This window comes from Myripristis murdjan, chromosome 20 (assembly GCF_902150065.1).
Source record: "Myripristis murdjan chromosome 20, fMyrMur1.1, whole genome shotgun sequence".
NCBI classification, from domain to species: domain Eukaryota; kingdom Metazoa; phylum Chordata; class Actinopteri; order Holocentriformes; family Holocentridae; genus Myripristis; species Myripristis murdjan.
Window position 1 is genome coordinate 21740815 of NC_043999.1, and position 26585 is coordinate 21767399.

The window sequence follows — 26585 nt, forward strand, 5'->3', positions numbered from 1 at the left end:
GAGATTTTTTTTTTTTTTAACCACTGCTTATCCAGTGAAACTTGACTCAACTTGCATGATCTTTTCCAGCAATGTCCTGCTTCATATTTATGTTACTGTGCTGAGCTGCTTCACTGGAGCGCACATGGGGTGGCTGCTTTGCTCAAGGGCACCTTGACAGCAACAGTTTAAGGAGGGGTTTTTTTTCATTCATTTTCTTCACCTGCTTGTTTACAGTCTGGAGATTCGAGCTGGCGACCCTTTGGTCACAAGTCCGCGCCAGATTGTGTGTGCTGAAGCTGTGAGTAGTTATTGCCATGGCAGCCAAATCCACATGAACAACACTGGCGGCAGGAGCAATCAACCCGAGAAACCCAAAGCAAGACCTCCTTTACAGTAATAGACTCACATCAACACACGCGCACAAACACACAAACACACTCAGATGGATGGCAGCCAGGTGTGTGCCCTTCACAGCTGCTCGGATAAAGGAAGAGCGAGGCAGAGGAATGAGGGGAAAGATAGAGCATGAGGTATTTTTTTTCTGAGGCTGAGGAGTTATTAGGATGCAGCGGTGCGTTCAGGTGGAGGCTCTTTTCAACACCTTCTGACTGAGCCCCTATTCCCCAGACAGCCCTCTCCTCTGCCCCCTTCCTCTCTCTCTCTCTCTCTCTCTCTCTCTCTCTCTCTCTCTCTCTCTCTCTCTCTCTCTCTCCCTCCACCTCTTCTCTCACTTTCAAAATGGCAGTACACCTGTGCAACCTGCCAACTGGGCTTTGTCTGTGACCGGGCCTTCAGTAAATTCAGACCACTGGAATTCATTCCATCGTGCTGCTTTTCAACACTGCGGCTTTTTTTTTTTTTTTTTTTTTGCTGCAGAAACCCTAGGCTCTTGTCAGGAAATGACCCTTCACTTTCCCTCCGACAGGTAAAGGAAGCTGATCAGGGCCAAAAATGACAAAATGAGAAATAATGTGCTACTCACTGCAGGTGCAATGCATTACCAGTGTTTAAAGGACCATACCAGATTTTGCATGTTTAGTGTAATATCTCCTTTACATTTCTGCTCATTTCTTCCCAAACAAAGCAGCCATATTTTACATCTTGCATTTTTCCTACCTTTCATACAGCCATTGGTTTTCATTCATTCATTCCACTACGATATGAAAATGAACTTTCGGAGGCTTCAAACTGTCTTCACACAGTATTTCATCACCGTAATAAAGTCATACAAATTAGTTTTCCTAAAAGCAGCTGCTGTGTTTTGATGAGCTGAAATTGGGCAGAGTGATCTGAACCGATCTGAAAGCCTTCGTGGTGGTGCATTCAGGCGGTGTCTGACAACAGTGGGCTACAGCCATTTTCCACTGACTAACAGCATCACATTCACAAGCGGTGTTTTCGGTTAACCGAACCCAGAAGGCAAAAAGCCCCAATGCCACCAATAAGGATATTGAGAATATGATGATATTGTGAATCTGATAGTTTTTAATCATAGCGGGCATGGATATGGTGCACTTCCCCATCTGCTTATGTTTTCTTTGTTCTTTGTTTCTTATTCTTTCTTTCCTTTTTTTCACTTTGTATTTTTTGCTTTGTCTTTTAAGAACATGGAATCACTTTTACATGTTAGTCCTTGGATGTTATTGTCTGATAGTTTATAAAGAAATGTATCAATCTATTTCTTACATTTTGAAAGTATGGAAGTATGAAAGTATTCCCTCTGAATGATTTCACTCTCTATGGGATATTTGTTTCCTTGTAGACAGGACATGTGCCCAGCTAAGCTGATTGCTCTTGTAAATAGTGGTTTTGGCATAAAATAGTCCCTGGAGAAATGCCTCTTTTACACAGTGAATTATCAGTTCCATGGTTCATGAACGGTGACGACTTTATTAGCTGCAGGAGCAACATTTTAATGCTGGGATTTTTAATATTTGTTTTAAAATCTTCAGAAGCCTCGTTTGATTTGCAAAATGGCTTGTTGCATGTAAAATGTGGGAAAACTGCAGTACTTAGGCCAAACATTCATAATCAGTGCTACAGTCCTTTAATTTCACATTCTTGTTTGAAGCTTTTTAAGACATCATGGGAGAATTTGCTAAGGCTATGACAGCTGAGTTGCTATATCTCAGCACAATAGGTTATGATCAGCTGGCCTACAATTGCCAATGCAGGCACACAGCAACAGAGCACAGTAATCCATTTTCATCAGTCCATCACTCTGAGGAGACATCTCTTGGATGTATGGCCATGTGCGTCATTAGCTGGGGTCAGTCTTTATATCTAATGAATATGTTTTATCAAAAAAATAAACTAAATAAATTGTGGTTATGAGTTATGTCCATGGAGAGGCTTTTAGCCCAGCAGTTGAAGACAATAATACATTGAATGAAAAAATTACTTTGGATGGACACTGCTTGAGTGTGTGTGTGTGTGTGTTCATGTGTGTGTGCGCTTCCAAAATGATGACAGAATAACCACCCACTCGGAGCCGTGTTCCGGGAATAGCAGGCTGAGGCAGAGAATGAGAGAGCAGTGTAACATTTTCATCAGACAGGAACAAGTGCCGCTAGCCAAGAATGAGTTTGTCAGGCTGCTTGACAGGCCTCGTTGCACCGATTCAGCTCAGGCAGGGCTGGATTCAACTACCTCAGAACGGGATAAAAAGAAAGTCAGCTCATTGTTCCAAGCTGAACCCTGTGTATGCACCTAGGCCAGGGAGCACAAAGCTACTATCAATGGGTGAACTGATGTAAGACCACTGGTACGATTGCATGCTTAAATGAACTTAAGCAACACATAGGCAAGATTATTATGTAAAATACACTAGTCTTTTCAGCCTTATTCCCGTGAGAGTCCCACCAACTTAACTGAGACACCCTGTCTGCAGAAATGAAATTCTGATGTCATCATTGTCAGTATAGGTAGGAAATTTGTTCTGCCCACAGGAAGTGAAGAATCAAAATTTTAAAGTGCATAATACAGCAGGGTTTCACAAGTGTGGTTAATCAAAATCAGCCAAGCCACCATGATTTTGGTGATTTCCAGCTTTCAAAATAGCCAAACCCGCATAGCAGGGCATTACCAGCAAAAAAGTTGCTCTCACTTTAAATATTTCTAAAGTTATGCGTAAATCTAACATGTTATGGTGTAAAATTATTGCATCTACATATGATAAATGATAAATATAACTTATAACTCCTATAACAACTGAGTCTGTTTACAGACGGAAATAGCCACTAGAAGGAGCTTTTAACAGCAGCAAGCCCTCTGTCCAGAGGAAGCTGGATTCATCACCAGTGGCTGAACCTTTTCACCACCTCCACCTCCACCAGCTGCTAAAATGGAGAGATCTGAGAAGTGTGAGCAGTGAGAAGAATCGTCTATGGCTGGATGTGGCAACTGGGCTCAGTGGCTCTCCCAGTGCTCAGAGTGACTAACCCTGTGGTCAGCCCATCACGTAGAAAAAAAAACATTTCTTATTCTCTCTCTCAGTCTCTTTCTCTCTGTAAGATTCACCCATGCAGTCACAGTCCATTATACGCACAAGTCCTTTATTAATTAACATTGTGATGGTGTAGCACCCATTCATTACGGTCTATTGTCCTGGCGAGGGGAGGATGGATGGCGCCATGTGAGCAGAGACACAGGCAGGTGAACAGAGTAGGGCACAGAGCGGAAAGTGTTGCTCATCAGTCTGGCAAAAGAGCTCCGCCTGCTAAATGGGCCTTTTTGTTTTGTTTCTACCTCGCTTAACTCGTCACTCACTTAACCTGCTAACGAGGAAGGTGCTCTGGATGTGTGCATGAGTGTGTCTTGTATTTAGAAAAAAGAGAGAGAGAGAGAGAGAGAGAGAGAGAGAGAGAGAGAGAGAAGCAGAGCGAGAGAAAAAGGCGAACTGAGAGGCAAGGGAGAGAGATAGAGCAAAAGAGAGAAGGGGAAATAAAGAGAAAGCAAATGAATCACAATTACTTCCTTTCACACATACCTCTGAGTTCTCCGCACATCACCGCCTAAAACAATTAACACCACTGGAAACTTCTTTCCACACTCGCCCCAATTTGGTGACATAAAGGTCATTGGAAATGAATTTAAAAGGGCTAAAAGAAATCAGCCATGGGTGTAATTGCAAACGCGGCGCACGCATGATAAGTATTGTAACACAAATTTCTTTTGGCGGCATTTCTCCTTGCAATGATTTCTGACAAAGGGGGCGAATATTAAATACCTCTAAGCCCAAAAACAAATCTGTGCTTTTTTCAGGTACAATGAGTAGCTGAGAGATGCGTCGAGGGCCAACATACTCTCTAAAGACAACTACTTGAAGGCTACAGTTTAGCGCGGATAAGCAAGTTAAGAGTTAGTGAACTAACATTATGGACTTAAGTGGGCTGTTCACCAGATTTTGACTCCGTGTTGACAAACTGGGACAGATACGCTTTGGGAAACTGTCTAATGAGAATGATCGTCTGGCTCATTAGCAGAACAAAGTCTGTTTCTATGAGGGCTTCTAAGGCCAGATGTATCTACGGCTTTACAATTGCATTCTGGCTGCCAGCTTCAGCATGAGTGAAAGCAGTGGATTTCACCAAGAGCAACCGGCAGACTTACGGAGTTCACTTGAAACTAGATGTCTTTGTTTTAAGCATGTGATTAAATCTAGTCAGAGACACCATGTAAAGTAAGAGAGGGGCAAATCTTTAAGTGTATTTGGCAGCTGGGGATATTTGCGAGGACGTCTCAATGGCACCTAGGTGCAGACGCAAATCATGAAGCAGATGCCTCTCACTTCAAGCTAATGGTGGATAAAAAACGCTTCGCTATGTCCAACTGCACACACACACTTCAGCCCATTATGTGTTTTGGAGACAGACGCTGAATCCCCTTCGGGAGAGTAACTGTGTCGCCACAAGTGGCCTTTAACTACCTTGTTTATCACCGTAGCACAATGCTGCGGTGCACCCTCCCGTTCTCTGCACTGACAGCAAGCATAATTATGGGAACAGCTGCTGAAAAGTGCTAAACGAAAACAGGTGGCGTCGGCGAGACATGCTCGGAAATCGTTAACTGGGCTGGCATTGTCTTCAACCACGCTTGGCAGCATTAGCTTTAATTACGACAGAGCATGTTTCTGAACTCTGCACTCTGATCGGAAAACCTTACTATAGGAGCCAAATTAACAGTGCAGCAGGAAGTCATCGACACTCTTGAAATAGAAGGTGTCAAAGAAAAACAAGAGAAAGGTGAAAAGTGTGTGTTTTCTACTAAACTTCAGGGGAAGAGAGTGCAGGAAAGTGTATGGGTTTGGCGAGGCTTGGCGAAGACAGCTTTTATAACATATCCCGGTAAAGAGAGGGATTTCTGACAGTAGTATTGAGATATTTGGTACCATGGTAACACACAAGAGCCCTGACCCTACCAGATCACCATGCCCTGTTATTTCAGAGACATTTTTAGGTGTGAAGTGGGGGAGAAAGTGACCTCAGATGCATCCACTACGGCTGTGCCTTTTTAGGAAGGTACTTCAGACTCAAACTGTTCTGAAGGGCACCGTAAAGTCATAGATGCACTTTCTGATTGCAGGTTGCCAAACCACAGCTCTACTATGGCCTTTCTTGAAATTCCTGTAATTTGACTTTCACCTGAACTCATATGCTATTTTCACAACAGATTTTCTGACCACGGGTTAGCTATTTCTAGACGTTTGCAACACTACAACAATTGCCTAATTACACCTAATTACAATCTAACAGGCTTCTCTTTGTAAGTTACATCATAAAACATGTCTGGGCATTCATTGCTGCAGAGGTGTGAATATAAGTATACACATTTGTACATTAAATTATCAGTTACGGCTGATAGAAATAACTGAATTGTTTGGCAAGTCCAAGTAAAATGGACGGCTCGGTAACATGGCCATAATATAAATAAACCATTTAAGGACAGACAAGAAAGAATTCTGTCTTTGGCAATTTGTTAGCAAAACATTGCAACACATTACATCACCCTTGTGGTGAGACAAGAAAGCATTACTCTAAAAGATACAGTATCTAATTATATTAACACCAAGGATGTCGTTTTTTTTGGCAGGGCGGTGGATTTTACATGGTGTGGAGACAGCACTGTTTATCACCAGCTCAACGTAAAAAAAAGAGTTGATATAATCATCTAAAACCTGCTGCTATTAAACCATTCCCGGGCCATGGCGGATGATTTCACATTCTGTTCAGAAGCGGAAGAAGTCAGACGTAGAAAATGTAGATCAAGAGATGGTTTAAAGTTTAAGGGAAAATCTAAACTTAAAATGATATTTGTATGATTTTAGACAGCACAGTCCTTATTTTTTCACAAAATCATGGCAGTTAAGGTACTCAGTGACCTTTCAGCCTCTCTGCTGAGAGAGAAATAAGAAAAGTGATTTGGTGGACAGGATATTAGAGAACTGCGGATGATTTATTATTGCAAGCTCGAACATTTTATAAGGTCTGTCTCCTCATAATATCATGGCCGAAAGTCTTTATTCTTGGCTTGGGTTCTGTTTTTTATGTTTGTGAGTTTTCTGTCCAGGATCATAGAACGTTTGCTGTGAGTGAGTAAATGAAGGGATGGGGAGGAGGAGGGAAAAGGGCTCTCATTCAAGAGATCCCAATATTGTGCAACATTTAGAGCATCAGCTGCCTCCGAACAAGAGACAAGAGAGCATGTTCTTTTTCCTCCACTGTTTGCCTCGTACCAATTCATTTCTCCCTCTACCGGCTCGGTAAATGGATCTTGGCAGCGGGGAATCAATACAGCTTCATAAGTCTGTTCTTGTCTTTCATCTTAAACACAGGCGAGTCGTGTATGGTAACCTTGTTGTACTGCAGAACAAAAGCCAACTTTGTAGACTGCTGGGGGAGTGACGGAGAAAAACAAGAGATATCATCTGCACTAAATAACTGCAGTGCTGAGGTTCAACGCCAAGGCTTGGGAAAGGAAAACAATGGGGCACTTTATTTAGATACCTGATCCATTTCAGGTAACCCAAGGCTTTTATTTCTATATTAGAACCATTTGAAGTGACTTATATAAATAGGATCATTTTGACCATTACAATCTTCAAATGGAGCAAGTCTGATTGCCTCAATTACAGTTCAATGAGAGGCTACAATATTGGTTGGCTGGCTGAAAAACATGGCAGGAAGGATTTTAAACCAGGCCACTGGGGCTGGCACTTATGAAACGGGCCATTAGTCTGCTATAATTGTCAGCAATACTGTCACGCATTTGTCTAGTGCCTCCCCAGCATTCGCATGAGCCATAAATTCGCCTGTCACATCAATCAGAGGCCGGAATTAATTGTGCAATTAAGATTCACATTGCTTGGCAGATATAGCTGCTAATGGATCAGTGACAAGTGTGATATGATCATAAAGAGGGGATTTTAATGTACTGTTTAATTGCTCTTATGTGGTCCACAGTGTTACAAGTGTGGCTCCACAAGCCCATTTGTTCTCCACAGTCCACAGTCCTATTGCAACTGCGACTAAAAATGCTGTTCAATGCGGGTCATGGAATGATGTAAGGCCAAGCATGGACAATGTTATTACAGTACTTTGGCGTATATGACTAATCAAGCCCATATTGCGTGTCAGGCTTTACATAGAGTGGTTTAACAATGGAGTTGATGCCTACCATATGTTTAGAGCCTGATTAAGTATCTGCATATACATTTTTGTGTGTGTGTGTGTGTGTGTGTAAGAATAGGGGTTGAGATCACAGCGGCCATGCTGACACAGCAGCAATACCAACAGAATAATGCACTTACACTGTAGCAAGGGGTTTGGAATGACTTAAAATGATTTGTCACCAACAGGAAAGTAATAGACCCAAACTGTATTTGGCCATGTCTCTTTGTTTTTATAATAATAGCATCAGTCACAGGTTGTATTTGTCTGTCTTGGTTTCTGTGTGGCTGCAGTAATGCTATTGCCTGAACCCCAACAGATGAATAAATGTGGATGTGCCCTGGTTACATCATCATCAGCGGCGGGCGGCGGGGTGTGGTGGATGGACATCTTTTGGAGCGCGCGGGGTAGTGCCTCATTTTCGCCCGTCGCTGTTGCATGTTGTGCAGCGAAGCGTGACATTGACTTATTTATCACGGGGAAAAGGAAGGTGAAAACACAATCTCCGCTTGCCGACACTGGGCGGCGTGTCGCTCTCAGCTGTGAGCACACACGCGCCGCTGCACGCTGGGAGATAAATGCCTACGATAAATAACCGCCGATGGCTATGCATGGGAAGCAACGCCGTACGTGTGTGTTCCAGAGGGTTTGAGTGTGGAATTTCACCAGTTTGTGTGTGTGCGTGTGTGTATATGTGAAGGCTTCCGTTTTTAATGCCCCCCCACACCGTCCCACCTTGCCATGGCTGGTCTTAGCAGAGCAGGTAATTGTGTCTGATGTCATGAATAATGCAGGTAGAGGAGGAGAGAGGGTGGGGAGTGGCCTCAGACTGAGCAACGGAGGGAAGAGATGAGGCTTCATCAAGCACAGGTTGCTCTGGATGCCACGCCATCCAAATCCACCCCCATTTTTTTTTTTTTTTGCTATTTTCACAGTAATTGCTTTGGAATGGCTCTCACAAATTCTTATCATTTTGCTTTTCTTATACGTTTCTGGTCGTCTACTTCATGGGTGTGATTTTTTGCCTCTCTCTTTCCTCCCTCCCATATTCAGATGTATTCTCTGCAAGCCAACACTTAACTTATTAGGATTCAATGAAACGTGCTGACAAAAGGCCGCACACAGCATTCATACAGCCGTTAATCTAAAGACTACGACTTGCTCGGAGCTCTTATGATGACATGAGTGTCTGCAAATTAACCTCCAGTCCTACAGGGGGAAGTGTTCCCTTGGGGTTTGCGATCACTCCATCGCCCGGCCTTGACATTCACAAATGCGGCCCTCCTGGAGCTAAACAGTGGAGTAAAAAGGTGTGCAGTGACTTTGTTCACATTCCCATTGATTTGAACCTCCTGCCGTGTCTTTGGGGTTTGAACGGAGCTTTTAGAAAGCGCTCCGCTACTGTCTTCTTGTTTCCCCTTGTGGGTATCTGTCCTTCGGTGTCTACGTCTCTCTCTGTTCCAGTGAACAAAAAAAAAAAAGACCTATAGTAATCCTATAGCAAAGTCTAGGAGAAGATTTTTGAAATATTCCAGCAAAAAAATCAACATATCATACAGCTGCTGTAGGTTAAAAAAAACACAGTAATGATACTATCAGCAATGACATATGCCAAAAAAAGGTAGGATAAGGTAACAGCAATAGATCCTTTCCCAGCAGCCATTTTGACATGAAATAGCAGGTAAACACAGGTGGTACTAATGACACGAATTGAAGTTCTGTTCCATTTAGCTCCAACAGAGCCAGTGCCCGGCCACGGTGCCTTCTGGTTCACTACACTGCAAAAACTCAAAATCTTACCAAGATTATTTGTCTTATTTCAAGTCAAAAATGTCTTATTACCAGTCAAAATATCTCATTACACTTAAAATAAGACATGATCACCTCAGAAATAACTTGGTTTTAGACAACTGTCTCTTGTTTCAAGTGAAAATTTTCTTGAAACAAGTGAAAATTTGCTTGTTTCATTGGCAAAATTTGTTTCTTGTTTCTAGCTAATTTTCACTTATTTCAAGTGAATTTTCACTTTTTCCACTGGCAAATTTTGCCAATGAAACAAGCAAATTTTCACTTGTTCCAAGTGAATTTTCACTTGAAACAAGAGACAGTTGTCTAAAAACAATTTACTTCTGAGGTGATCATGTCACATTTTTGACTTGAAATAAGAAATAATCTTGGTAAGGTTTGCGTTTTTGCAGTGAGCTGGAAAGGCTCTGCTACACTTCGATGGAACGTGTGAAAGGTCTATTGAGGACGAAAGACAAACCACAAGTCCCTTTTAGAGGATGACAGAAATAGATACGTTTTGGAAGCAAACAAAGCCAGGTTTATCGGTGAGGAGTCCAGTTTGGGCTAAAGGGCAAAGCTGGACACCTGTCTGAAACTATCTACTCAACTTCTGTGAGCAGGCCTGAGAGAGGGGAGATAGACCAGATAGACACAGACGTGGGAAATTACTGAGGGAATGCCCCACTCTGCTCTACTGCCATTTAACCTTTTCTTTTCCCAGTGAGTGCAGGTTTATTGAAAGCTATAGAGTGCTACTGCTGCCGCTACTGACAGCATGTCAAAATGCACCCCGTCTGTTGTAATTAAAGACGCAGCGCAAACATGTTGGGAGGGTGAACGAATTCCTATGGGACGCGTGCAATGCGCCTGGCTTACAATAAAAAATATCTAAATAAAAGGAGACGTGGCAGGGGATATTTGGCACTGACATTAAACATCAGCAGGCAAATGTCAACGAGACAAAGAAGCAGCGCCTCTCTGTTTTCATTTATACCACTAGATCTCTTTTGTGTGTGTGTGTGTGTGTGTGTGTGTGTGTTGTGTGCTTGAAAGGCTATACTTCTCTCTGCCTCTCTGACGGATGCCTGCGGTCCTCCGGCATGTCACTCACGCCACAATTTAAGACATCATCACGTTGTTGTTGAGGGAATCAGGGGAGAGCTGGCACGTGCGCGCTCATGTGTGCTTTTCAGCGCTGTTACACACACACACACTCTCTCTCTCTCTCTCTCTCTCTCTCTCTCTCTCTCTCTCACGCACACACACAGACACACACATTCCCTGATCCATCAAGAGTGTGTGACAGCAGAGGCAATTACCAACTGTGCTTTTCCACTATGCTTTATTTGCAATAACTGTCACTGGCAGAGCCTTTCCCTCTTTATCTGATTTTTATGAACATACTTGTAGGGATTATTGAGATTCCGGAGAGCACTGCTGGAGAAAGGTGGATATGTGTGAGAGAAAGAGAGGAGGAGGGGGAAAGAGAGAGAGAGTAACAGAATAGCAGAATGCTAATCTGCCAAGGAAAGTAATGAAGTATTAACTAGCGGTCTACACAGTAAGCAGTAACAGAAGTTGATCAACAGAAGGAGGGAGAGAAAGAGAAAGAGAGGGATTATTACGACAGCATTTGCGTGATGGGCTTTTTCTAATCGTGTCACGCCTGAGGGGCTCAGAGAGTGCAGCCATCAAACTCTCACACCATCCGGCCCACGTGTCAACAGGCCAGGGACTGCCGTGCATTTTACAACACGCTGCGCTCCTCGGCGCATCATTCAAACTGCTGTCAAGCCTGCTGAAGGGAGACATGAATCGGTCTTGGTGCCTCCCTCTGGTTACAATTCAAGCAGCAGAGCGGCCTTGGTGGTTAAAGAGACAGGTCAAGGTCACAGGTTGCACCCCAGCAGCAGCAAATGCATCCATCTACAACGCAGGCTGTGATTACCACGAAAATAACACCTTGTAAGACTGTGCAAGCTTTTAAACTTGCTTTTCGGATCTGGTTAATGCCAGGTACAATTACATAAGCTGTAAGAATTTTGTAGTGGAAATTGAAAATGAAGGGTCCAACAGGCAAGAAAAGAAGATTCCTGCACAATGGACTTTACTGTCAGTGCACAGCGTTCCAGTCCTTAGACCTTCATCATGTGAGAATGATGAAAGTCTCACCTGATGAAGGTTTAAAGACCAAAACATTGTGCATTAACAATAAAGTTTATTTCAAGTGTTAAGACAGTGTGTGGGAATCTTCATAATCAGTCTTAATTAATCAATCTTGTTTTTCTTCATATAGGTGAACACATCTGAGGGATGAGATAACCCCACTTGTTTCAGTTTCTCACAGTTTAACTTGTTTCAGGATTTTTTTGTTAGTATAAAAATGTTTAAACAAGGCAGAATAAGGCAGATCAACCTGCTAGTATCAAGGAAATGACATTTGATTCAAGCAAATTCTGGCAATAATCATCTCCTCCCATTGTCAGAGTTTTTGCATATATTTTAAGAAAATACAAGAAATGTTCCCCAGTCATCATAAATTAATAATTAAGTGATTAATTAATTCCATCGAGCCAAATAAAAAAGGTCTTCACTGCAGTTTCCTCTCCAAATTAGTACCTATCCAAGACAATATCTGCACATTTATTTTATGGGGTTTCATTTTTACCAGCAGTTTAAAATGTGTCTGAGGAGGCCATTATCCTACAGGTGGAACAGCTCCTATGGCGGGGTTAACAGCCCAGGTGCCAGGCTGAGTATTACAGGTAGGAGTGAGGTTGGCATGGGAGCCCTCCGGTCTGCCAAGGTGCTGTGACACCCGAGCTCGCTGTCACAGCCGCTGAACGGAGGGTGGACGAGGGCAGTAGCCTCACCATCTGTCGCCCGACAGCCAAAGTCACCCCGCATATAGACTGCGTGTCTGAGTGGGAGCTTGTGTGTGTGTGTGTGTGTGTGTGTGTGTGTGTGTGTGTGTGTGTGTGTGTGTATGGGGAATTTGTGATCAGTGAGTGGTGTGTGTGCATGTGTGCAAATCTGTGTGTGTCTGCATAATATACCCATAGCTTTGTTTGTGTCTGCTGTAGGTGTATGCACCATGTACGCCTGCCTACTTTCGTGTGTGTGTGTGTGTGTGTGTGTGTGTGTGTGTGTGTGCACTATGCTTACACTTGCCGCATGTATCTGTAGGTGTGTCTGTCAGTGGTGAGTGGCACTACAGACTGGAGTAGCTAAACACCCCACCCCACATGGATTAAGGTTTGTGTTAGTGTGATTCTGTCAGTGTGTGCTCTCATCATGGGGTCAGTGGGTCAGGAGGTGGCGGGGATAATGCTGTTTGCTTTGATAAAACAGCCGACTGAGCTGTCCCAGCCTGTCCCGTCCCCCGTGCGGCTGCCCTGGATGTGATACTAATAGGCCAGAGCTGCCCTCAGACCCTTTCCTCAAACAAAACACAAGACTAGATAGAATGGCACAGTGGAAACAAAAGTGTTTGCATTGGGACGCAGAGAGCACAGTGGAGCTGTAAATAGAGTTAGCTAGACAAACTGATGGATATTAAAGGCACTTAAAGGCTAGCTATACATCAATGTGGCCACCGTGACCAACCTGCGTGTCATATCCAATTCTATATTCCACAGTGTGTGACCTTTTCTGTATTGCAGCCATGAGAGTTAAGCGACTCGGCTGGTACGTGCTGGAACAAGCGGAGTATGGGAGCTTGTTTAACTCAAAATGAGCAATATTGATGGCAGCATTATGCACTTGAAACAAGGGCCATCATAGCCAAAAATGCAGTCAAATTCTTCTTTTTTTTTTTTTAAACAAGTTAAAAAATGTTGCCAATGTGATGAGAGAAAAACACTTTTGCATTAGAAAGAGGGCTGAATAAGGCAGAGAATTCCACTTAATATGAGGAGAATAACACTTGACTCAAGAAACAGGTGAAATTATTGCACCTGTTTTTTAAGAAAGAAGACTTTAACACTCAAACCAAGACTAAATGACATTAAGATGGCTGTTTGGAGCGTGTTATTTTGCACTGCAGTTTTTCTTGTAGGAAACGTCTCCTAAAAGCATGTCATGTGGGAAGGTAATGGCTGGGTACTGACCACTTCTCGGGGCAGCAGGGGGTCCTCTTGGCGGAGCACCAGCAGGCTCACTGTCCCGCCCATTGGTGTGGCACGGAGCAGGGCCACCACTTCCTCCTGGCTCTTACCGCTCAGGTCCACACCACTCACCTGCACACACACAAACATACACAAACGTAGACATGAAAATGCAGATATGTGTCCATAGGGGAACGCACACACATACACAGTTAAAAAAAAAAAAAAAAAAAAAAAAAAAAAAAGAATAAGAGGAAATAAGAATTTTTTTTTTAATATACTGTATAAGAAATAAGAAAGAATAATAAATGAAGAATTATCTGACTTTAACAAGGGGGAAATGAATGCCCTCCACATAACCTTTATGCAAATTATCCACTGAGACAAATTCAGCTGGAATTAAACATGGGTTATATTCCCCTAAAGTGAACATGTGCTGATTTTCATGTCAGTGTGAGTGAAGTATAATCAAAATATTGCTCCATCTAGCCACTGCTCTGTAGCAATTCAAAGCCACAGCTGAATTGCTATAGCCATAGGGAACAAACTGTATGTGACTCATTTTAACAAAGGCGCGCTGCAATTGAACTTTGAAACAAAGCCATATCAGCACAAGAGCATTTATCTCTGAAATAACACGCAGTCTCCATGCCTTGTGTAACACAGCACACACTGCGTAATGGTTGAAGAGAGTGAAAAAGTGGAATCCTACCTCTAACAGCCGATCACCAGCCTTTAGTCGGCCATCTTGGATGGCAGCCCCTCGGGGAAGAATGTTTTTGACGTAAATGGGAGCGCTGCTGCTGATGGGGACGTCTCTGGATGTGATGCTGAACCCAAGACCTTCTGGCCCTGAGGAGAAATAAATGCATAAAATGTCATGCGGTACTGTATTCCTTCATGTAGATTTTTTTTTTTTAAACTGGTCCCCCTACAGTCAAAAGTCACACTTTGCTGTGCGACATCAACAGTGGAGCTACAGGGAAATCATTCCTGCTCAAGCACAGCAGATGCTTGCCAACACTGGCACCTGAACCTGGGTAGTGTCTTTAAACGGATGGCCTACTTGTTGGTATGGCAATTTGCTGCCCAGAACCATAAAATTGATCCAATTAGATGTGATTTACTGCCTTGCGGAACAGAAAACCTCAAGTTTTCCAGTTGTGACGAGAACAATGAAACATGCATGTATTTCTGTTTGGAAAGGCAATCAATCACTCATACCTAAATATGAGTTTATAAAAAGCAACCAACCAGTACTCTCCCCTCTGGGTACACCATGGAGACACTGATTTCTTTGCTTTCATTTTAAAAACTTAATATGAAAGCCATACAAGAATGTGGCGATAATAACATACTTTTTCCGCGTTCATGGCCCCGTTTTCCTGGAAATAATTCTAACTGGGCACAATTATTGCTAATAAACAAAAAAACGAAAAACCTTGTGGCACAGCGACATGCTGCTTTTACTGTGACTTGAAGAAACAAGCGAGACTCCTGCCTCCATTTCTAAAATATCCTTTTCATTATGCACGGCTGTGACAGGACTAACCACTGTGCAGGGATGAAATTATGGTTTCTGACTGTGTTCTGAATGTCCTATAGTTAATAAAACAGCCATACTTGCAGGCTGACATTTTTCATTGGTTTGCCATCAGGGTGTGGCTCTCAAATCTCCAGCGAGTAAAAATGAAGCATGTCCCAAATGCTAAATATAAGGTCTGCTCTATAAACCAAAATTGAGTGTTTATGATAAGTGCATGTGGACTGCAAAGCCACTGTCGCAAGTTATGGCTGGATTAAAGACTGGTTACGGACCAGAATAAGCATGGAGAAATGAATGATTATGGATGGCAGAACGCACAGAAATTCTGTTCAATAGTGTCTCAAAATGAAGAGCATTCCTTATAATTCCAGGAAATGCTGTTTTTCAAATCCTCCAGGACGTATACCATTTGGTACACATTTTGAGAGAAAGTGCGCCAAACCTCGTGGCACAACTGAGGTTCATGTGACTCAGGTCAGAGAGCTACATATTCTGTGGGAAAGCTTTCCATGGACAGCTCTCTACAAAATGGAGATTGGCGATCATCAATTGGTGGCCCACGGGCCACATCCAGCATGCCAAAGTCTCCCATCCAGCCTGCAGAATATCAATGAATTCAGAAAATGTGAGGGAAAAAATGCAGTCAGGTATTTAGGATATCTAGCATTTTTTGCTCCTATATTGGAGCAACACCAGAAACAACTGAGATGGAAATAATTTTATTAGGAATGATTTACGACCCCAAATATGTGTGTTTGACCCACAGTTTCTAAATACATTATAAATCCAACTGTCAGCTTATTATTTGTAACCTGCAAGTAGCCACACAGCCTGCTGGAGCCACATGCATAAACAAAGTGTTTGCACAAAAACATGCATACACTTTTTTCTACACAGACCTCACACCATGTGTACACAGAGCTTTTGGCTGCAGGCTGATGGAAAAATGGTAGAGAGTAACATGCAAGTGGGAATTTAAGTGACTGTAAGTGTCCTTAATATCCAGCTTGATTGTGTGTGTATGATTTTGTACAAGCCTATTTATCTATTTTATATTTAGAAAATATGTCTGCTGCACTGTGTCACACATAGTGCAGATGTGATTGTGGATTAAATTAGAGGCATATGTGTGATCAATTAACAGTCATTACGAGCGCTATAATTAGGCAGAGCTGTGCGTAATGGCTGTGCGTAATGACACAATTGCGGCTTTAGGCACTGTTAAGGACCTTGTCAATGCAGGACTAAGAGGAGAATGGGTGTTTTGAGACCGTGCCGGAGAGAGGAGGGGTCCCCGCTCCTCCACCTGTAGCTCACACACTTCCACGGTGGCACCGATGCACTCCCAAAGCTTGTTTCACTGGTGTTTCAGTGAATAGCAGTGGCCCAGATGAAGCTGAGATGAATGTCCATCTATTATGAATGGAAGCTGTATGTTCATTTAAGCTTGGGGACAATGTTTTCCACCAATCAGGACACTGCATACTAGCGTCAAAATTGGTTAAAGTTGAGTAATACTTCCAGACAATCAGGACTGCATTCTGCAATCACATTTCTGGAGTTTCAGATTGAAACCATAACTGCTCAATGAACTGCTTCATAGATGGAGGTCATTTCTTAACTCGAGAGCATTCTCTAGTTAAGTGTCTAGTTATTATTACGGATTTCTCACATTTTTTAGGAGTTTACTTTGATACAGACTAATAAATATAATGCAAATTTTGTAAGAAAGTGAAAACATTACACACCAACAGGCTAATTAGGCCTAAATAAATTCAAATTTTGTTATTTGAAAGTCTGGCCCTGACAGTGTCAGTTTAGAGAAATTCTGGCCCTTGGACAAATACAGTTGGCTACCCCTGATGTAGATGGGTAGGAGTTTGCACAAGGGGAAAAAAAAAACGATCTTACATGTAAGCTGTACACAAATGGATGTGAGTGCATCTGTCCACACAAGATGAATTCATGAGTGTACACTTGCTGTGATGAAGCAGCAGGATAACATCACTGGTTAAGGAGCCCTCCTGTAACAAGGTTTTACCCTCACAGCAGCCAATTTGTGTTCATTAGCATCCACGTTTCCTACTGAAATGTCCTTGAGTACCGCATATAATTTTGCAAGTGCATTTTATCCTGTCCTCATATATGGCAGAAATGCAGGACTCTCGCTAGACTGAATCTGTTAAAAAAAAAAAAAAAAAAAAAAGCTGTGCATAGCTATTTGCTTTGGGTTTTAAGAGTGACCTTTAAGGTTCATCAAATGAATATAAATTGCTGGTCTGGAGGAAATAGGCAAATACAATAACGGATAAATAAGAGGATCTCAGGCCTGACCTTTTCTGCTGACCAGACCTGAATTTGTCAAATAAAAGCAAGAAAAAGGCTTCTCAAATGTCAGGGAATGACGTATAGCAAATAAATTGTGTTTGTTAAGCTATTCTTTGACAGAATATTTAAAAATTCAATAGCTCTACTTGTACATCAAGGTATTAGTTGAGTTATTAAGAACAATGTTCTTCGAGATAGATTCCTCTATGAATAACCTAGCCCTCGGCATTTCTAGCAGCAAAGTGGGAAAGTAACATTATGTGGTTTCAGTGGAGGCTTTTTCTGACGCTAACAATTGTGATTAGTATTCATGTCAGGGAGGCTGCTCATTTCACAGAGCTGTCAGCACCTCTGATGTTTCATCATGACCTACTTCTCTCATCTGTCTATCTGGCTGTCGCACTGTCTGTCTAGCTTACAGTGGCTGGGTTTGCAATCGAGAAACACAAAGTGAGAGAAAGTCTCAACGGCAGCATCATGGACTTCCACAAATGAACCTGCAGGACGGCAAAAAGGGACACGCCGCGTTACAGATGATGTGTGAGCATCCTGTGTGCCGTGCCCTCTAAGGCTGTGATCACCTAGGATGCACTTTTGACTGTGGCCGTGCCATTTTCTCAGTTGTTTTTCTCTGGTTTTGTCGAGGTGGCTGCGTGTCTCCTCCAAGCGACACGCCCGTGGTTTTCACACAGCATGTTTTTTAGGCACTTTCCTGGGTGAATCAAGCTGAACATGTCTCTGCTTTAGCCAGATACAACCACACATTAGCCATGCCTGGAATGACTTATTTCCCTGATGAGTATAGGGATGGTAAAATAAAATATGTAATTTTTCATTAAAATGTTTTTTATTGTCATCAGTGGGTGTAGAAATCATCATGACATGGCAAAAATCAGAGGTCCTTTCTATGCAGAGAGGCCTGTCAGTTGTTTTCTCCTGATTCAAACGAATGGTGTTGCTTAAAAAGTTACTTCTACACGTAACTCTCAAATCTTGGTGGATGATGAAGACACTACTCAAGAATAATACTAAATAGAGAACATAAAGGCAGAATGAGCAGGAAAAACAACATACAGAGTCATACAAAAATAATCCCTGTCAATCATCATTTCTGAGCCATTAGATGTGTGTGTTGGTGTGTGGCTCTGCAGAGACACTGACCTCTGCCTGGAACTTTTTGTTTTGCTGTGTTTGGGACTTATCTTGGCATCAGCCTTTAGGCAGTGGGTGTGTGTAGCTCCCAGCCAATAACAACGCCCAGCGCGAAGTCAATAGCACAACATCCAATAGGAAGCTACAAAAATCGTGGACGCAAACCACAGAAAGAGGGAAATCCAGCGAGGCGAAATGCCAAGCGGACAAAGCTCGTTCCACAATAAGAGTGAATCTGGGGTTGGCTTTCACCTGCTGGTGAGCACTGAGGAAGAGGATGAGGATGAAGAGCAATGTAGTGTTGGCCTGTTTTCTGTTGGACAGGTAGATGACAGCGGACAATTTTTTTTTTTCCTAGTATGGCATTGTTACATTTCATTTTCCTTCCATTGAATGTTGTACAAACCAAAACCAACAAAACCTACTCATTCTGCCTTTAATATACTTTTATGTTAAGCTACATCCTTGGTATAAAAGGCTATTAATCCTGTTCTTCAAGTACATGCAGAGCAATCACATCTACAAGGAGGTTGCTTATAATGTCTTCCAAAAAGTTGAGCCGTTGAGTGTAGTAACTTTTTATGAGCTCTCCGTCAATGCAGTGTGATACTGTAGCTAAGCAGACGGAAATAGCAGTCATTATTTATGTTGAACATTAAATCTAAGGAGAGTCAGTTTGTCTTCATGAATGCTAATTTTTTAATACGAGCTTACATTCACGTTGCAGATTGTGACCAAGCTGCCACTGCAATCTGTTCCCCGCTCAGTGTAACTTTTAGATTTTTGGGCAAGATGGGCGACAGAGTGAACTGTTGTTATCCTACAGTTTAAGAGCTGGATAAGCTGTATTACACTGTGCTCTCTTTCACCCCCTCTGCTTCTCGGTGCTTTGGTTTAGCCATGTACCCCCCCCGAGTCCCTCTTTTCTCCCCTGGCCAGCAAACAGCCTAATGAGCAGAATCAAACTCATTCCCATTATAAGATCCCATCGTTAACGGTCTCCAATCAGGCAATTAGGAGAATGCATCTCTAATAGGCCTGCAGTAATTAACCACTGACGTCTTTATTTTGGGTAATAGAAGAGCAGGATAAAAGTAATTGTATCCCTTTCTGGATTAGTTGGAATCCTGGCTCCAATAAGCCAATTAAACAGCAAACATGAGGAGAGGCAGAGGCACATTGGAATGAGACTTAATGGGGTGCGTATGTCCTTTTCGACTGCATTATTTGATTAAGGCACTCTTGTTAATTTGCCATGCAAGATCTTCCCTTGCCACTCGGATCTCAGAGCCACTTAGATGGAATCAGAATGATTAAAATGAGTCGACAACAAAAGGTGAACTACTGAAGGCTGTCTAAGAGTGCATTAGCAGTAATAAAGTCCTGTGGTAATCAAATGGAATTCTCAAAATGGATCTCAGAGGCACACTCCCCTCCTCTCTCCCTGCGACTTTAGTGCTCTGTTACATTTCAATCCAACACAAGTCACTGCTCCATATTTCATCTCCATTCAGATTTCATGAATGGCTGACAGAGCTCTACGAGCAGGACACGTCCATTCCGGCAAGGCATTCTTAAATTATGAGCGATAATATGAGCAATCGTTTCTGATGCTTGTGCAAGAGGATAGTTTGAGAATTATGAGTTGCGTTGAGACGGAACGTGAAGCAATGTGGCTAGTGAAAATAAACTAAACTACTGGCAGTGGTCTCTCATTGGAGCTCTACCAATAACACTTTGGCATTTGGTTTCACTGGAATAGGAAAGAGGTTTGTGTGTGGAGGATCAAAAAGAGGTCAACTTTATCACATTATAAACAAATAAATTTAACTTGCAGTGCAGCTGCACGCCATATAAGATCTGAAATCTGCTGGCTGCGCTCAGGGACCTTCAGCAAACATATTGCAGCAGCTTGTGACTGCATTCCCTGAGAGCGCATTGCATTTAGCCTGCGCCACTGCCCTCACTTGCTGTACTATTCCCTAAAGCTTGCTGCGAAGGCCCCCGTGCCAACTTTCAGTGAAACATCTGCTCCCTCCAACAGGAAAAAAAAACACTGTGGAGATAGAGCACGCAAGTCACCTCAGCACTGCTTCATTTCACAAACCAACTATTCTCCATTTCACACGAAGATTGTGAAGTGATAAAGAAAGTGATGGAGCCTCAAAGGTAACCGCCCGCACTGGTTGGCTAAGATATACAACTCCAGTTCTGCAAACAAACTGACCTGAGGTGGAAGCAGACTGATTGGCGAGTGTGATTCTCTGAACCACAAAACCACAGAGATGTAAATATATCAAATATTAAAAGGCTGTTTTGGAGCAGGAGGGTGTCTGTTTTTTAGTAGCTTTAGTAGCCCATTCAGTCAAACAAGGCTCAGACATCGTGCCACAGACATTTCAGAATATTCTAAAAGAGTTATGAGACTGGCAGTTTATTCCTGTTCCACTAGCTGTGTCTTTATGGCTCACTGTTCCAACTGTGTTCTCCAATGGAAATCAATGCTTGCACATGGTAAGGCAACCCGTTATCCCTCTTCTCTTAAGCTGTGAAACGCTTAATTACAGGAGTGACAGGTGAGAGATTGCAATATGGGTGACAGAGATGTGTTTGTATCTCTCAAAGAATCAACCATTATGTGCCTGTCACTCACAAATCAACAGCTTGATGAAGAGAATGATGAGAAAACCGCATATGTGTGTGTATGTGTGTGTGCAAGTTTATACTTTTCTGTGCACATGTATGCATGTGTGTGTGTGTGAAGGATGCTCTTCTCCTCTTTGGTGGGTGTTGTTAAATGGTGGGATGCAGCTGTCATGCAGAGATTGATCCATGAGGATCCACAAATTGCATCTGGCCGATAAAAAAAACTTGCCAGCCTGGAAAATATAACTTTACACTCCTCGGTGCTGTAACTGTATCACTTACACAGAGCTCATCTCTCCAGTGATGGGGCCGCTCACTTATGTAGTCCATCACCAACGTGACTGACATCTTGGCAAAAGTAGCCATATTCTGTCTTGTATAAATGGTATTAATCATCCATGCCAATTAAGTAACGTGAGTTTTTTGAATCCTTCCTAAAACTCTATTCTATTTATTCATTCTTGCACTCATTATTATTTAGCTCTTGTTTTTTTACGCACTATTTATATAGATTATATTTTATTTATTTAAACTGCTCCACAATTCCATCTCTGTTGTAATCCGGAAGCCAAGCAACGACATTTCATTGCAAAAAACTCACTGCTGTGTTTTTTTGTGCAATGACAATAAAGAAAGTCTAAGTCTAAGTCTAAGTCTAAGTCTATTTTACATTACTGTCAAATGATAACCATGCTGCTATTTCCATTATTACTGACTTACCAAACCCAAAGACCCTCACTTTTGGCCCTTGGATCTTACCTTTCTTCAGCTGGATGTTGAGTCTGCGTCCAGTTTTCTTGAAGTAGGAGCTGGTGGACGGGTCTGCGCTGACCCTGCGCTGCAGGGAGGGAGAAGGGGCTGATGAGGTCCTGTGGGGTAATGTGGCGTAGCGGCGATTTGGCTCTGGCGTGCTCCCTGCCAGAGGACCTTGGTGGCTGTAAACAGAGGGCAAAGGTCAAGGTCTGACTCCCTTTCGACCAACCAAAACATTTTTAATGTCAAACTGGTGGAAACGAAAGCAGAGTGCCCGAGGTTCATTTTTTAGGTCTCCCATTAAAGGGTACCATGTTTACAGGCAACTTGTAACATTTTACTGACAGTCAATTGACTTTTGGAGTTCTTCAAAGATGTCAACATATTAATCTGTACATATAAACTCTTAATAAGACTGTAAAGGAAGTGCAATGTGCTGTTTTTGTATATACAACCACAGGTTTTTCTTTTGTTGGGAGGTGATTGACAAAAAATACATTAAAATACATTACTCTCACAATAGTTGCTCATTTTTTTCTGAAAGATCAACAATGCACAGCATTTTGCCTTCCATGTCTATACAAAACATGCACTAGTAAAGTAGCAATTCATAATTAAACAACTTTGGGAACTGTCCTAAGTTGATATCAGGAAGATATTTAGCCTTGATTTCAGAAATTGATACAGGTGGCATCTGGGGAGAGATAGAGCCATCATCTCAACTTTAATTTTACACAGGTTTTCAACATTGGTGCAGACTCTACCATCATTTTTGCCATGTAGGAAGCACCTACAAAGTATTGTGCACACACTGTATGTTACAACACAATCAAAAAGCCAAACTCACTTTTGGTTGAAGCTGGGTTGAGGCCCAGAGCGGGACGGGAGCCCCCCAACCACACTGGACCGGTCCCCTGACTGCGGGGGGTCTTGGCTGAAGCGGACCCTGTTGGACGGGGGCGGGCTGAGCTCACTCTGGGCCGAGAACAGCTCATACTGGCTCTTCATGGCGGCAGGAACCACATGGAAGAGGATGACCGGTGAGCGCATGGCCTGCCTGAATATATTCTGGGCTCTGGATGAGACATCACAGAGAGGGTGGGGGTCACGCAGACAGAAATGAATTAGCTTTAACATGATAAGAGATAGCTATACCGTGATGTACTAGCATCGCATGGAAGATATAGGATATAGAAGGCTGTGAAGTACAGTATGTCGAGGAGAAGGAGGCAATAGTGAAAGAGTCAAGGAGGTTAAAATCACAGGACTAATCACAGCATAGCAGTAGAGGACAGAAATCACATTATCTATAATTACCAGCATCAAGAAGGGGGAGAGAGATAAGAATGGTAAAGTCAGCAGTGAGACTTTCTACACCATGTTTAAGTATATGTGTGAAATATATATGAAGTATCTAGATCTATCTACAGTAATGTGTGAATGTGTGTGGTGAGAGCGGACATGAATTGAGCAGACAATGAGAACAGAGATGATAAATGATGCAGGAGTGAAGCTTTCCAGACAACAACGTTCCAAAGTAAGCAGACAGACACTTCATTTCTTACAAGGAAAAAAAAAAAAAAAGCTAAAACACACAGTGAGTCTCACACAGGTTTTGGGGCCAAATAAGCCGAGACAAGAGCTCATCATCATTCCCAGACACAAGGATTGTTTAGTCTGGTTTGCCGGCTACACTTAGCATATAGATAGGCTGGCCCGGAGCGAGTCATGCTGCAGCATGAGGTGATGAGGGGCCACAGGCGCAGCGGGTGTCTGGATTCCAACAATCCCACCTCCTGTTCCCAGGTTCCCATTACTACACCAACGATACCACACTGATCCTATCCAAATGACATATTGACAGCCGCTAAGCCGCTTCCACCACAATAGACAGCATTTTAGAGAAGAGATGTCATAGAGGCGACATCAGGTATGCCACATCGAGAAGCTTCCGTGGGATATGGTCTGTCCCATTTTCATTCTTATGGTAATTCACAAAAATCACTCACATGCTGTAGGCACACTGTAGGGCGATGGCTGAGTGAGTTTTGTGTACGTGCGCTTGCACACACGTGCACATATACAGCGCCATCACTCCAGTAATCAGCCACCATGCGGGCCTGATTGAATAATAAATTACCCCATCAATGCATCATTACATTCAGTTAGATTAAGCGCCTCAAAATATTTACCCATGCAAAACAATCCAAGGAGATTAGACTATCACTTTAAATTGATGCTCTGTGCGGCGCACAATCAAGACGAGAGGCAAAGAGGGAGATGAGAGAGTGAGAGAGGCAGGTGGGGGAGAAACTTTAGTTCCTTCACCCCCTCGATTTCATGCAGAACCACAATCATCGCATGCTCTTGGATGACAGTGAGGAGTGTGTGTTTGCGTTGAGGGAGGCGGGGGTGGGGTTGGGATGGCGGGTTGTTGCGGAATGCTACAAAACATCATTCCCTTGTGGATTTGGTCCGTAAGCCTCTTTCACAGTAGAAGAGGTCTGGAAGGAAGCTGGAAACTTTACTAATGACAACAGCATTATTTTACAAAAAAAAAAAAAAAAAAAAAAAAATTGTCTGCAATGTCTGATTAACACACTGGCATAATGTGGCAAAGTAACTGTGATCATTTGGAGTTTTAAATGCTGATGGAAAGCCTTTGCTTGCCTCCTCAGAATTGGTCAGAAAGTGTATGGCATGTTTTGTATGTAGAAATGACATTTTGATAGTAATGGTGTAATCCTCAAAAAAAAAAAAAAAAAAAAAAGTCTAAAAAAGGTCCAAAAAGTCTAGGCCACTCAAAGGTATCTGTGTGTTACATCAAAAATAACATAGCGTCTGAACTCCTGAACAGAAAAGGGTTTGAAATAGTGATGCACAGATCCACACAGATATTTCAGATCGGATCAGATACCTGGGCTTTCAGTATCGGCCAATACCACTAACAGAGCTCTTTTTTTCCTTTTGATGATAACAACAACAACAACAACTTTAATAACAACTATAATAATAATGATAATGAATTGCCTTTGATGCCTTTAATGTACTTTAATGTTTTGAAAAACTGCTATATTTCGTAGCAATGTCCACTGCAACATAATTTTCTAATTTGACTGCAGTACTGGAACTCTCCACTGTGGTGCTATACTGTAATCAGGACAATGCACCCTGGGGGGCACTGCTGAAGAAGAAGAAAACCTCTGTGTGCACTAGCTACAGCCTTGCTAACAAACTGTTGTGGAGGAAATAGCAGCAGATTAACTAAAGAAATGTTATAGAAATACTACAGGCAGCAATGTGTCTGTGCGGGTATTTCATATCGGTATGTGGATCAGTAACATCAGTCCGATATCTGACCTGTGAATTATGTCTGGATCAGCACGGATGCCGTGCATCCCTAGTCTGAAACATAGTTCCTGTCTTCACCACAGTGCTTCTGTCAGTCATCCAGCAGGGTGGCTGAAAGCCCAGTGGTTCTAGATGACTCTGTCCAGCATGGTATGACTGTAGGCTGGGCCTTCATTAACAGGAATCCAGACGATTTCCTCCCACGGAGGAGTGGACGATAAGGGAATAAGGGAGAGAGGCGAGCAGTTCACCTCCCTACACTGCTTCTAGATCCCAGCCTGGAGGAGAAGCAATCTATTTCTCATCCCTGGCACACACACATATACACACACAAGGGTATAGATAAGACTTTATAGCTTGGTGTCAGGGTTTGTGTGTGGGTGTATGTGTGTTTCCGTGCTTGTGCAAATATGTATGTCAGAGTGTGCACATGTTTAGGCTTATGTGTGCCTGAGAGAGAGAAGAGTGGCTTTAGGTAAATGGAGGGAAAAGTCCGTAGCTTATATCTTCATTCCACTTAAGGAAATGAAGAGGAGCAAGGAATCAGGAGAAGCTCGCAGGCGGTTTTGGATCAGAGGACTGAGCGGTGGTGAAGTACTGCAAGTCGGGGCGACTCGAACAAGGTCAGTACAATGGACATATTTCTATTTTACTGTGCGACCGCGTTGGTGTCACATCTCCTTGCGGTTTGGGTGTCATTTATCAACTGAAACACCATTTACTGCCACTACACTTGATGTCCAACACATTGTTCTCTGTGTGACTTTCATGTCATATTGGACGATGGCTGAGGAAAGTCGTTCCTGAGGAAAACGCGTGCCCTAGCTTTGGAGGTCATGTATATGAAGGGACAGTATATGCAGAAAAACAATCACTGCAGCTGGCAAGAGAAAGAGCCATTATTTGAGAAGTTGCAGGCAGCAGGAGCTTTGATAGAATTTACAGAATGCAAGAGGAAGTTATCGATTCAGAGTAAAATATTCATAGCATGGAAATGAAGACATTACATAAGAAGTGACAGGGTATAACCATCACTGAAGGGGCAATTTGAGAGCTTACTGTTCGAACCGCAGGTTGCGTATGTCTCCCTTATTAATCTTGACGATGCAGTCATTCTCCTGGAAAAGAGCCTCCTGCTCAGCTTTGCCACCACGCTCCAGACGCTTCACTAGCAATCCCAGAGTCCTGGAAATGGTTATAGAGCAGGTTAAAAATGAAACACATAAATTAAATTTATACTGTACCACTCATACACAACACACACAC

The 26585-nt window shown here is 42.7% G+C and overlaps 1 protein-coding gene across 4 annotated transcripts in view; it reads right to left on the minus strand.

The window, feature by feature from the left end:
* LOC115378794 (partitioning defective 3 homolog) overlaps positions 1–26585 on the minus strand; it is a 392369-nt gene that overhangs the window by 163295 nt on the left and 202489 nt on the right. For all 4 annotated transcript variants that reach the window (XM_030079303.1, XM_030079300.1, XM_030079301.1 and 1 more), the window contains exons 8-12: positions 26379–26504; positions 22816–23043; positions 21975–22150; positions 14256–14395; positions 13547–13675 (exon numbers count right to left, since the gene is read on the minus strand). In XM_030079303.1, coding sequence (XP_029935163.1) covers positions 13547–13675; positions 14256–14395; positions 21975–22150; positions 22816–23043; positions 26379–26504 — 799 coding nt within the window. The remainder of the gene's footprint in view (positions 1–13546; positions 13676–14255; positions 14396–21974; positions 22151–22815; positions 23044–26378; positions 26505–26585) is intronic.